Below are 14,463 nucleotides of genomic sequence, written 5' to 3' on the forward strand. Positions count from 1 at the left end.
CCCCAGATTGGGGTTACCCTTCAAAGTTTTGTGGTAGGTAATTTAAAAAAAGGTTAGCATAAGTGCTGCATTTTAATAATTCTTTAACAAAATTATTATATCCAAAACTAGGGCATAAAAAGTCACTGCAAAATTCCATTGTAGACATCCAGGAAGGACGGAGAGGGAACCCTAGATCAGTGAAGGAAGATTCAGTCAAGTCCCAGGTATACAAATTAAAGTATTCAAAATTTGTTCAACCGGTGGGTCAGAAAAGACTTGGGAATTTGCACAGAGAAGTCAAAACAGAGTAAAGGAAGGGCAGAGAGAAAACTAAGCATTGTGTGTACCTAGACCCTCTGATGAAGCTCAAGAGAGATTTGAGATTTGAGTCAGGATTGGGCAAGGAAAAACTTTAAGAGGCCCTAAGGTGTGGACTTGCAAAGTGGGTTAAAAAATAGTGAGTTTGATTACTTTGAGTGGAAAGTTCTCTCCGAGTAGTAGTCCAGAAAGGCATTTGGGGGCCAGATTGTGAAGGACTTTGAAAATCACACAAGACCATCTTTTGACTTTAGGAAGCTATCTCCCAACTATGTGAGCCCTCTTTCGGCCCTGGAGCAGCCATGCAGCCAAGCTCGCCCCGGATCCTGATGCTGCTGACTCACTGCAGCTGCGCTGGCTGAGTTCCCTGGAGAAGTGTTCCCCAGATGGAGGAAGTCCATATGCTAATGTTGACATGTTTGGAAGCCATTCATTTAGTCAACAAATAATTATTGAGCACCTACTCCCTGCCAGGCATTTTTATAAATGTTGGAGATAAAACAATAGACCAAAAACCCTACCCTTGTATAGCTTAGTCCCGTGGTCGGCAAACTGCGGCTCTCGAGCCACATGCGGCTCTTTGGAGCCTTGAGTGTGGCTCTTCCACAAAATACTACGGCCTGGACAAGTCTATTTTGAAGAAGTGGCGTTTGAAGAAGTTTAAGTTTAAAAAATTTGGCTCTCAAAAGAAATTTCAATCGTTGTACTGTTGATATTTGGCTCTGTTGACTAATGAGTTTGCCGACCACTGACCTAGACCAAGCATGTCCATCTCACGGCCCGCGGGCTACATGTGGTCCACAATGAATATGTTTTCGGCCCAGCCAATATAATGGTATGTAAGAAACGTTCTAATAAAGACTTCTTAATTTTTACAATTACTGTTATACATAATTATTAATAACTAGAGGCCCGGTGCATGAAATTCGTGCACGGAGGGGGGTTGTCCCTCAGCCTAGCCTGTACCCTCTCCAATCTGGGACCCCTCAAGGGATGTCTGACTGCCCGTTTAGGCCCAATCCCACTGTTAAGTAGAAGTCAGAAACACCAATCAGAAATGATATATGCACCCCTATGTTCAAAGCAGCACAAAGATGAAGCCATTTCCAGAGATGACAAGGTTACAAGGATCTCTGTTAAGTGTGTGAGAAAATAAAGTTGCTCCACATGAATATTGAATGTTGGACCAAATGCCAGTTGCTGGGTTTGGATATAAGGGAGTGGTCCAGGAGGCCCATAGATGACCACGGCAAGGACAGGTAAAAGGAGGTAGAGCTGGAAGAGGTGAGCATGGGAGGCAGAGGTCTCAGTTCTGGACACCACTGTGTGAGGTAGTGAGCTTCCTGTCCCTGAAGGGGTCAAGACACTGGTGACTCTTGAATTGAGGATTTAAAAAATAAGTCTTAAATTAAAAATTTTAGCCGAAACCGGTTTGGGGTGTGCAAGAGGCAGCTGATCAATGTTTCTCTCTCATCGATTTTTCTAACTCTCAATCCCTCTCTTCCTCTCTGTAAAAAATCAATAAAATATATTTTAAAAAATAATTTTAGGTTTTTCTGTAGGAAACTATGAAAAGAGAACTTTTAAATCCTTAAAGTTTGATACTATGATAATCAGATTTTCTGTATACATTAGGATTCTAATTTAATCCATAAAAATTATTTTTTTCAGGAGAGCGAATTTTACCTTGCTCATAATCAGTAACAATTTGTGATACCCTTTCTTTCCCGGTTTTTTCCAAAGCCCTCCAGTGGCTTGCACATTCTGGCACTTATTTGCAGGCATGTAAGTAATTACTGGATTAAAAGATGTATTGCAATTCCATGTTCTTGAGTGTAATGTAAAAAATCTCTTTAGCACCATTCAACATAAATAATGTCTTGCTCTGTAGTTAGGGCTCATGAAATAAACATCCTCTGAATGTGGGTAATCCATCATAACAGGGCATTGTTTTTTTAATATTCCAACCTGGTTCTTGGTCATCCCCTGAGATTATCAATGAGTAGGAGGTCACCTATACTGGCTCAATTTAACAAATATAATCAGTGTAAGTAAAAGAAACATTAGTGTACATCTATATATATAAAAGCCTAATATGCCAAGTGTCCCCTCGGGAGTTCGACCGACCAGGAGTTGGATCGCTCTCTATGACATGCGCTGACCACCAGGGGGTGGCACGGAATGAAGGAAGGCTCTGGCCGGCAGCTGCTAGGGACCCTATCCATGCATGAATTTCATGCACTGGGCCTCTAGTTAACTATTTAAAAAATGTCAAACAGAAATAGTTTTTAGACTCTCCAGTGCTTTTGGGTCATTTCTACCCCTGTCCTTTATTTCAGAGGAAAAACAAAACCCAAACATACTTGGAATAGATTGATACAGCTTAAAAATCACATAGCATATTATTTTTTATTCAACACAAATTGTTTTTTTCATTTTAGTATAATTTTCCCCTTACTCCCCAGCAATTCCATAAATATAATCATAAAGCCTTATAGAAATTTGCTAAAATTTTTTATTATATTTACTGAGAATATCACATTGTTCCACAGTAAAATGATCTTATCCTCCTAATGATTATAAAACTCTTTTCATTTAAAAGATTTTGGTTCTCTATATTAAATTGCACATTATAAAAAATCAATTATAAATTAAACTCTTTAAAAAGATACAATTTTTAAAAGGCACATACTAAAATATTGCATACTGATGAAATCCAACATAATCATTTCGCACAGTGTTCTACACTTAAACAACTATTGTGTCAAAGATGGCATCCTGTGTAGGTAGGGAGTCAGCGCTATATTGCGGTGTACAGCATGTTCTTGGGATAATTTGGTTTTGATGTCTAAGATAAAGCATGTTTTTCTAACTTTGAAAATATGCAAAATAATTTAAAAATTACTTTTCATATAAACATTAAAATACGTTGGGATGAAAAAGGTCATATTATACTAGGAGATAATTAAAATATCCAAGCTCTCTCTTTTTTTTTTAAATATATTTTATTGATTCTTTACAGAGAAGAAGGGAGAGGGAGAGAGAGTTGGAAACATCAATGAGAGAGAAACATCCATCAGCTGCCTCCTGCACACCCCCTACTGGGGATGTGCCCGCAACCAAGGTACATTCCCTTGACCGGAATCGAACCTGGGACCCTTGAGTCCGCAGGCCGATGCTCTATCCACTGAGCGCCAAACCGGTCAGGGCCCAAGCTCTCTCTTAATAATACTGTAGGGTTCAGTCTGTGGTAGCTATAATTTTCAGGCTAAAATAAACTGGCAAGAGACCAAAATGACAAAATGCAAATTTGCCAAGCACCGTGCAGTGCCTGCTCAATCTTACACTTCTCAAACCACAATACGTATATTAACAGATACCTCAGAAGTTACTATAAAGGGATATTTAATTTCTTTACTGTAACTTCTGATTAACAAGTTCCCATTCTCCCTTCCACACATAGCTCATGCTAACAGTACAGAGAAGTTCTTAATTAACAGAGAATCCAGGAAACTCTAGTAGATTCTAAATGTATGGTCTTCGTAGTTAGTAAAATGGTAGTATCATTTTTCTAATTTACATTTAGCACATCCTCATAACATAGTTAAGGCAAAGTCTATACAAGACAGCAGGATTAAATAAAAACCTGTGGTCCCCACTTCATCTGAGTCCTACGTTCAGGTACATTAGGACTCAGAAATCCACATGCAATTCCAGGTGGGATTTTAGTGAGTGTCACACAGTCACAACCTTGGTGCTGACAGCCCTTGCTAAATCCGAGGTATGAAATTTGCTGAGCCTGACTCAGACATAGTCCTTACTAATTTAAGTCTTTAGGTTAAATCTAATAGATGAACAATAATACTTTCAGTGTGAATTTTTTTAAGGTAACTCATTGTTCAAGTTTTAAGATTGATGACCCCCAGAACTCTGATTTTAGCCTGAAAAAATATCTTAAAATATCTATTTAAAAAAGTGCAATCGAAAGTTATTTTGCATGTCTATAATTGTATAACAAAATATACATAATTTTTTTACACACCCTCAGAATTATAGAATACTTTGAATAGCTAACTTTGTGCTAGAAACATTGACCAGAGATGTTTGGGGCTATGTTTAGCATTAAGTTTTCATTTGGTGATCATTTTCATGTAAGTTGCATAATTTAAAGCCTTATGTGCTTACCAATATTACATACCTCTAAGTAGATATTTGAACTAAAAAATTGCTTTATAGGTGAGTGTTTTTCCCCCTCAGATGTATATAAAAAATGTAACGTACATAATACTGCTGGATCTACACATTTCCTATTGTGTTATATATACTTTAAAAGAAAAAAATCATTTTGAAAGAAACATGAAATTTAGCACCAATATTGATCCAATCTTTCTTTGGTAGGAAAAAAAAAGGCACCAAATTCACAGTCTGGGGTCAAAATACAGCACTTTTGCTAATAAGCCCTGGGTCCCTAAAGTAATATGCCAATATAGGCTGAATCATGAAAGATACATTTGCCCATTGCTTTCTAGCAATTAGAACACACTATAGAAGACTACACTGAGGGAAGATCGCAGTAGAAAGGATTTGTGTTCACACACATTTAAAATATTTTTAAAATCCACTATTTTAATAACTGACAGACACTAAAAAGTATTATCTGATAAAGAATAAAAGTCATACAGGGTGGGGCAAAAGTAGGTTTACAGTTGTGAGTACATGAAAGTTTATTCTTGTATTATTATTTATTCATTATTGTATTATTTTTTATACGTACAACTATAAACCTACTTTTGCCCCACCCTGTATATCCAAAATAGTATCACATATCTCATTTGATTTCTTAATGTTATTTTATGTAGATAGTTCCTATCACTTACATGCTTAGCGACATCCAACTCCAAAATACTCTTCTTACAGAGCGCATACTGAAAGGCTAGGAACATCTTTAATTAATTTGGGAACTTGTGGGTTAACTTCTACACTGTAGACACAGACAACAACAGCATTTTCAAAAACTCCTGTGAGACCAAACATCATTACCACGAGGAAAGGGGAGCCTTTTACAGGAGTTCAGCATGTAAGCTGTAAGGCTAAGGCACAAGCACGCATCTGCTGTCAGTGGTCATCCATCTTCCTGCCAAAGAAAACACAAGTGAAAACAAGACCTCATCGTCAAACTGCCAGCGTGATTTGAAAAGCCCCTGGTAAAGCATTTTAGTAAGTGTTCATTACTACACAGAGGTTGGAAATTTCTTCAGTTTTCCTCTGTCAGATGATCCACCGGCCACATTAGTTAATATTCCTTTTATATCCATTTATCAGAACAAAGCACTTAAATCTTACTATTTTGACCCCCTTAACAACTTGCACTCCCTTGCCTTTTAATCCCAGAATCACCATTGGCTTCCTTCTGATTAAGCAAGAATTGATTAAGCTACGGTTTTAGTTGGACATGAAAGCTGAGGTAGGCGGACTGTCGAGATCAAGTGAGCGTCGTGATCAAGTACTTAGAAAGGTTTCCTTTCATTCCCAATGTCTTTCCAACGCCCTGATAAAAAATTGAAATCTTCTGTGTCATAAGTGAGGTAGTCCTATATTATATGTCAAGAAAATAATACCATGGAGGATTTCTGTGAATGTATAGAGGTCAAGACGATGAATGTTCACTACTTAAATATTGATAATTTGAAAAAGGGCAAGCTAAGTAAACTACCATGTATAGTAAACTACCAGGTAAACCACTATGTCCCAGATTTCAAGATTTCTTTGGGCCAAAGATGTGGCAACGAATTGTTTCATGGGTCTTTATTGTCTCAGAAGGAGTCATCTGATCAAGTCCACATTTATGGTAGTTCCGTAATTGTGCTTCTAAGTTGTATTCAGGTTTCACATGGAGCTATAGGCATTTGGCCGCTTAGTCTTAAGAACTGGGACCTATCACTCTCTGGTGCAGCGGCCGCCAACTGGTGGCCCGTGGACCCCTGGTGGCCCGTGAGGTCTGAAAGGCTGTATTTACAAAACAAAGCACCATTAGCCTCTGCCAACAAGTAAACGAATAAATGCGCTGCGGCTATGAAACAGCAGTGAGCGCAGGAGCTGCGTATTGCTGTCCACCTCTGGCTCTTCGCCCCGAACCATTCTCAAACTCCACTCTAGATGGCCTTTTTAGTTCCCTCATACCAAGTCATCCACAAACATCAGTGAGTAGAACATGAGCCGAATTAATGATTACCAGTAAAGTAGCAAGCCTGCCTTCCATGGATTACCACGTCACCATTATGAATGGCAAATTGTTCTTTTGTTTGAAAAGCAAAGCAAAAGGTTTGAGTTTTTTTTAAAGAGTTCATTAAACTATATGGATGATGTACTTTCCTATCAGCCAAGACAACACTTGTCTTTCAAATTAAAAAATAATACAGATGTAAAAAGAAAGTAATAAAGCTCACACTTCCTCTTACTTTTCACATATGGGAAAAAGCAACAACTTTTAATCTAATATAGAAAAGTGCTCCTTCATGTTTATGCCAGCAACAATAAAGCTTTCAGCGTTAGAAATTTTCTAAAGAGTTTAAATAAGTTTTAAATACTTAAATTGTTTACATATTTAAAAACTGGAGCTAATTAAACTTTCCACTTGTACCTCTAAGCTCCCCAAGTGTGCCCCAGCCTAAGGCAGGTTCGTGAGGAACTGCATCCCAAAGGCTCACTAAATCCAAGGCCTCCTCCACGATGTGCTCTCAGGACTAAGGTTTAGCAAGACTTTAAAGGAAGAGCAAAAGCAAAGTTAAAAAATGTGTCCTCCAAAAGTATTCATGCTAAGAACCCGACAATCTTTTCTCTCAAAGCATTTACCTTAAACATTTAAATAAAGTTCTATATGTTAACACCAAAGATGCCAATTATATGAAACTTGTTTCCCCCCAAATTTTAATCACATAATTTTAAAGGTTTTTCATTGTAGACCATGAGAACTCTAAGTTGACGACCGAGAGCAAGCCATTCTCCAGGTCACACAAATTGAATGGGGCTCCAGGCTCTGCCACCACAGGGACCAGGAAGTAGTGCAGCTAAGCAGCTAGTAGAATTAAGCAAGGATGTCAATGGACTCTTCAGCAGATGTTCTGAAGGACAGGAGGAAGTAAAAGGCAAAAAGGATGATAAGGATAAAGATCATATGAAAAGAGTAAAGATCATTTACTTTACAACTAAGTGTACATTTACTTTAAAAAGTGTGAGAAGTTGAAGCTAGTAGCATTAAAGGTTTCTCAATACTTAGGGCAGAGCCCAGGTGATCGTCTGCAAGTATGAATAATCAGATAATATATGGATCATGAAATGCAAACGAGGCCTTGTTTCTGTTGATGAATAGAATTGGAAGCTTAATGCAAGCACTATGTAATTTTCCGTGGAAATTACAAGTCTTATAGTAGGGCTGTAGACTAAGCATTGCAACTGTGATCAAAAAGATTTACAAATTTTGAATAAAGTATCAATAACCTGGGTGGGTTTATTCCTGAAATGGATGGATCCCAACAATATCCACTGCAATAAAATTTAACCAAAACGTTTCTGGAAGATCTTTGGGTATCTGTTACCTGTGTATCTGACCCAGAGTTTCTATAAAGAGGAATACTAATTGCTCCCCTTCTTATGTAAGTGCTGGCCTCAAATGCAAGGACCTTTTGAATGTGAGAATTTGCTGAGTCCTATCAGAATTAGGATGATGTGCTAGAAAGTAGAGTTCTGACTCTATTCTTTTTCTCTCAAAGAAGTGTCTGAATTGAACAAAAAAAGAATTTAAGCCTGTCTGATCACTTTATTACAATACTAACACTTCAGAAATTGGAAAGGATTTACTTTAACTAAAAGATTAAAGTAATATTTCTTTGTCTGAAACACGAATCTTTATGGATATTAGTATTTTTCATTTTTTTAGTTTGTAGAACTTTTAAAATTTTTTGTACCAAACAACATAATACTAAATATGCATTTTATGGAATTTAGCATCTTACCTTTTATACTTTTTCTTTTTGACTTATATTACAGCACAGTACTCTATTGTGGTGGAGATTTCTTGGTGTTATAGATTCTGTTTGACTCATTGCATTAGACTGAAAACTACATAAGTGTAATATGTGTGCAGTATTCTGAGATCTAAGTTTTATTATAAATATTAAGTCACTTTGCTCTTTTATTATGAGAACTAACAAAGCAAGATCAAGTCTTTGAGTTTCAGATTATTACATTTTATTTCCCCCTAAAATCAGCCAAATTTTGAAAGGAAAAGCACTTTGGAGATCTTTACAGAGTAAATATTCTATTTTAGAATTATTCTTTCTGTAAAATTGTAGGTGGGAGTACTAGGAGTCTTATAAAAACTGTAAAAATTTTTATAATGGCAGGCATGATGATTGGTCTTAGTTTTATGTTTTTGCTGATCTTAAAAGCACTGATAATGAGGAAATTATGTTTTTACAACTGGGCATGAATAAATGAAAAACCAGATAACTTATTACATTATCATTTCTAAGTAATTTTCTAAAAGTTTAAAATAAGAACATAAAAGGGCAGTGTGTTCAAATATAGGGTTTTTCCTTTTTTTGTAACAGAACCTTCCAAAAAACAAATTACCTAAGTCCCTGAATATGAAATATGGACATATTTGAAGGAGTAAGTTGCAACTGTGTGTATGGCCACAGTAAGTTGTTGAATGTCTTCACAATCAAAATTATTTAAAATCCTATTAAAAATAGATTCTACATTTAGTGTTTATACACTTTGAACTTTCAAGGCTGCAGATAAGAAAGTTGATTCTGAAAGGAAAATTATTGTGTTTTCTCGCTGTTTAATGAACAGCCTCACTTTATCCCACCTCCTGTGTGCCACACCTCCCTGCTCCCCATCAACTCTAAGTCCATATGCTTTCCAGGCATCTCCATCCTCAGCTAGAGACAAGGAATGGAAGTGCTTTGCCTTTCAGAAACAATAGTAGCTGAAAAGTAAAGTAAGGACATAATAGACTAACTTTCTTTCCTTACAAAGAACTTAGAAACATGTGGATCCTAGAGGTGCTTTAGAAAAGGACAACATTCGTCCTGGCCAGGTAGCACAGTTGGTTAGAGTGCCATCCCTATATGCCAAGGTTGTGGGTTCAATCCCCAGTCAGGGCACACACAAGAATTAACTAGTGAGTGTATATAAATAAGTCAAACAACAAATTGATGTCTCTTTCAAAAAAAAGACAACGTTCTTCCCAGATGAACAAGCTACATTTGAAGAAGATCTAATAAACATCCATATTTAAGATTTAAATATACTTTGCATATTATTAACTTTTAACCACTAAATAAGAAACAAAAATGTATAACTTCAGGGATGAGGAAAGTGTTCCTGCTTTTTGTAGATGAGCTTGGGTCATGACATGATTTGGTTGTAATTTTAGATACTTAAACTCTAATAGCTTGCTTTCAATTGTCTGTGTATAAATAGAAAAAAGTACTAAGAATGTTTTGGGGAACACACTAGGAGAAATACATACAAATGCAAATTTCTGCCAGAAAGTTTTGGAAATGTAGGAGTTGTTTCTCTTTATAAATGCTTCTAACCTTTCACGACCCATTAATTTCATAAACCAATTTGAGCAACTGTATCTATCAGAAATAGATATTTTCTTTACAAACACAAAGATATTTCCCCCCACTGTGCCTGAAACTGCAACTTGACAACATGTTCAATATGGCTTTGTTTAGATATCGGGTCCCAGTGCTAACAAATTCAGAAGCCAGAAATATTTTATGTTAAAACTGCCAGAGTATCTTTCATTCATTCTATTTTTCTTTATTGTTAAAATTTAAACAAATTCAGAAATTTGATGCGTTTCTGGCTACTCCAGTAAAACATACTGCAAAGCCAAAGGGAATAAACGTAAATGGAAGAAATGCCTGATTTTTTAACTGCTCTGCCCTTATGACCAGGAATCTCACATACTGGGTCTGAATACATTGCTAGCATTTGCTCCAAAAAGATCTCTGACACTAGAGCAAGTCAGAACCCCTTCGTGTCAGGGCCTATTTAACAGCAGGAAAAGCAGCTTTCACACACACTTGAGGTTTAGGTAGATAGCACATTATCTAGAAGCCAGGCTTAAATTTTGTAAAAAGTCTCCAAGTAGCAAAAGAAATTAAAATCTAGATAGATACCAGAACTAAAAACAGCATGTGAGACAACAAACAATATTTCCAGTCAAACCAAATTACAACCTTTTCAGTATAGCTTGAGGTATTCTTAAATATTTGTAGGAGCTAAACAGCATTCACAGTTTCCAAAGTTGCTTTCTACTGAGATAGGTCCAATTCTCATAATATTTAACTTTCAGAGATGTTTCCATGGACCAGAGTCTGTCCTCAGACTCATGGAAATGTTAGCTATTCGGTGGCAGAAAATGGTTCTTGTAGTAATAAATGTTCTATTTCCCATTATTGTGCTATCCTTAGGATGTGATTAAAAAAATAATTTGCAATTTATATAAAAGGAAACTTGCTTAAACTTCGGAAAGCAAATCCAGTCTGGTGGAGGTATAGAAGACGTTAAATAACAGAGTCAGATTCTTTCTTCACGATTCCAGATGAACTTGACAGCAGAGAGTTCTGGTTCTCCAGCATTTTCTCCATCTTTTCTCCTCCAGTGGTTTTATTGATCTCTCTTTGCTTCTTACTATGGATCCATGGGATAAAGCAAAGGACAGCGCCTCCAATAAGGGGAGGGACTCCAGCGAGATAGAATGCCACGTCATAGGAACCCAGCTTCTCACGAAGTAACCCTGGGAAGGGAGAAAACTGTCACCAAAAGAAAACAGGTGGGGCTCTCAGGGTCTCAGATCAGTCACAGTGGCGGCCTGCCTAGTTCCAACCTAATGACTTCATCTCAGCAGAACTAGTTCAAACATCTCAGATTATCAAACACTAGAGGCCCAGTGCATGAAATTTGTGCACGGGGGGGGGGGGGGGTAGGGGGTATCCCTCAGCCCAGCCTGCATCCTCTCCAATCTGGGATCCCTCTCACCATCCAAGACTGCTGGCTCCCAACTGCTCACCTGCCTGCCTTCCTGATTGCCCCTAACCACTTCTGCCTGCCAGCCTGATCACCCCTTAACCACTCCCCTGACAGCCTGATTGATGCCTAACTGCTCCGCTGCCAGCCTGATTGATGCCTAACTGCTCTCCTGCCAGCCTGTTTGCCCCTAACTGTCCTCCCCTGCAGGCCTGGTCACCCCTAACTGCCCTCCCCTGCAGGCCTGGTCACCCCTAACTGCCCTTCCTGCAGGCCTGGGTCCCCCCCAACTGCCCTTCCCTGCAGACCCAGTCGCCCCCAACTTCCCTCCTCTGCCAGCCTGGTCACCCCTAACTGCTCTCTCCTGCAGGTTTGATTGCCCCAACTGCCCTCCCTTCCAGGCCTGGTCCCTCCCAACTGCCCTCCCCTGCTGACCTGATCACCCACAACTGCCCTCCCTTGCAGGCCTGGTCCTTCCCAACTGCCCTCCCCTGCTGGCCATCTTGTGGTGGCCATCTTGTGTCCACATGGGGGCAGCCATCTTGTGTTGGAGTGATGATCAATTTGATATTATTCTTTTATTAGATAGGATAGAGGCCTGGTGCACGGGTGGGGGCCGCTGGTTTGCCCTGAAGGGTGTCCTGGATCAGGGTGAGGGTTCCCTTGGGGCCTGGGGCAGCCTGGGGGAGGGGCCTGTGGTGGTTTGCAAACTGGCCATGCCCCCCGGTGACCTAAGCGGAGGCCCTGGTATCTGGTATTTATTTATCTTCTATAATTGAAGCTTTGTAGCCTTGAGCGGAGCCAAGCCTCCTGCTCGCTCCGTGGCTGTCGCCATTTTTGTTGGGATTTATTTATCTTCTATAATTGAAACTTTGTAGCCTTAAGTGGAGGCCGAGGCAGACCAGGGCAGGCGGAAAGCTTGGCTTCCTCCATTGCTGGGAAACCCAAGCCTCCTGCTCTCTCCGTGGCTGCAGCCATCTTGGTTGGGTTAGTTTGCATACTCGCTCCTGATTGACTGGTGGGCATGGCTTGTGGGTGTATCAGAGTGATGGTTAATTTGCATATCACTCTTTTATTAGATAGCATTTTTAGGAAGTGTGTCTGAAATATAAACTTTTCTGATATCAAGAAGGAAAAGAGCTCATATCTTTAATCTCATCACAGACTACAGGACTCTGGGTTTTTATACCAAAATATTACATGGAAAAACATATTTGCAACTAAGCTTTGGTTTTTTTTCAAAACCCTTCAGAGGCCATTTGGGGCATTCTGACACATGGTGTAAAGGTGGATAGACCACCAAGCTCAAACTTCTCATAGACACTGCAAAATGTCTACCGTTTCAAACCCTTTCTGGGCCTACCCTATATAATAAAAAGGTAATATGCAAATTGACCATCATGCTCTCACACAAGATGGCTGTCCCCATGTGGTCACAAGATGGCCGCCACAAGATGGCTGGCAGGGGAGGGCAGTTTTGGGTGACCGCTGGAAGGGGAGGGCAGTTGGGGGCAACCAGGCCTGCAGGGGAGGGCAGATAGGAGCGACCAGGCTGGCAGTGGAGGGTAGTTGGGGGCAATTGGGCCAGCAGGGGAGGGCAGTTGGGCTTAATCGGACTGGCAGGGGAGCAGTTAGGCGTTGATCAGGCTGGCAGGAGAGTGGTTAGGGGCAATCAGGCAGGCGAGTGGTTGGGAGCCAGCAGTCCCAGATTGTGAGAGGGGTGTCCAACTGCCAGTCGGACATTCCCTGAGGGGTCCCAGATTGGAGAGGGTGCAGGCTGGGCTGAGGAACACCCCCTCCAGTGCACAAATTTTGTGCACCGGGCCTCTAGTTTGTTTATGAAATAACATGAAACAATTAAAAATTATAATTTAAAATCATGAAAAGTGATAAATGTAAGTTAGGAAGGAAAAGGTTGTTAAATACATTTTGGAAAGATAACTAAGGTTCGTCACCACATGAGAGGAAAACATGAGAATCTGTGTGTGGCACTCTAACAGATCCTAGGGTTGTGCTTCTGAACCCGTTATTAGCATACTCCTTGTATCTAATTTATCTAACAATCCCATTTAATTAGTTATCTTTGTGTTTTTAAACTTTTAAAAATTGTTTTTATTAATTTCAGAGAGTAAGGGAGAGGGAGAGAGAGAGAGAGAAACATCAATGATGAGAATCATTGATTGGCTGCAATGAATTGAGCTGAACTTTAACGAGCCCTTCACATGCCAGAAATAGAGGACAGTACATACATTTAAATTTTATCATAATTTTATCAAATTTTCTTATCATAAAAATTCACATTAGCACCCAAGTAATACTGAAATAAGAAATCTTTATACTATCATTCAGAAGATTTCTAAAGGTGAAATTCACGTAACATAAAATTAACCATTTTAATGGCATTTAGGACATTCACAATGTTATGCAACCACCACCTCTATCTAGTTCCGAAATGTTTTCATCACACCAGAACAAAACTCCAAGCCCATTAAGCAGTTACTCCTTTATCCCCTTCCCTCTGGCCCCTGGCAACCACACATCTACTCTCTGCCTCCATGGACTTACCTATTTTGGATGTTTACATAAATGGAATCATGCAATACGTGGCATTTTGTATTTGGCTTTTTGTTGCACACAAAAAACAAAAGACTAGTAACTAATAAATTATACATTTACATACAAGTGAGACTTAGGACCTGTAGTAAAAATGCTATGAATTAATATAATTATTGGAGAATGATTACATTTACCTGCAATGGGTGGGCCCACAGTCATGGGTATAGACATGAATCCAAGCAGAAATCCAATTGCTTGGGAAACATCCTGTGCACCAACTAACTCAAAGGCAATGGGGGCCATAATTGAAATGAAGCATCCATCGAAGAGGCCCATGATGAGACAGACAGCGATGAGGGCCCCAAAGACACTACACAAGGGAATCATCATGGACATCAGACCAATGAAGACAAAGGAGAGCACCTAGGACAGACACCACATGTCAACTCTGCTGTCAGGAAAAGTGAATTTTACAATCACTGAGCAATATGTTTAGAACTTTTAAGAAGTTACTGCTTAGTTGCCTCCCCTGCCCCATTCACCTTGATTTTATATACA

At 39.2% G+C, this 14,463-nt stretch overlaps 1 protein-coding gene across 1 annotated transcript in view; it reads right to left on the reverse strand.

Moving 5' to 3' along the window:
* Positions 1–3,286: 3,286 nt before the first annotated feature.
* The window catches only part of SLC16A10 (solute carrier family 16 member 10), a 97,357-nt gene continuing 86,180 nt past the window's right edge, over positions 3,287–14,463 (reverse strand). The window contains exons 5-6 of the mRNA XM_079781117.1: positions 14,100–14,328; positions 3,287–11,119 (exon numbers count right to left, since the gene is read on the reverse strand). Of these exons, the coding sequence (XP_079637243.1) occupies positions 10,887–11,119; positions 14,100–14,328 (462 nt within the window). The 3' untranslated portion in view covers positions 3,287–10,886. The remainder of the gene's footprint in view (positions 11,120–14,099; positions 14,329–14,463) is intronic.

The sequence above is a fragment of the Cnephaeus nilssonii genome (assembly GCF_951640355.1).
Source record: "Cnephaeus nilssonii genome assembly, chromosome: 9".
NCBI lineage: Eukaryota > Metazoa > Chordata > Mammalia > Chiroptera > Vespertilionidae > Cnephaeus > Cnephaeus nilssonii.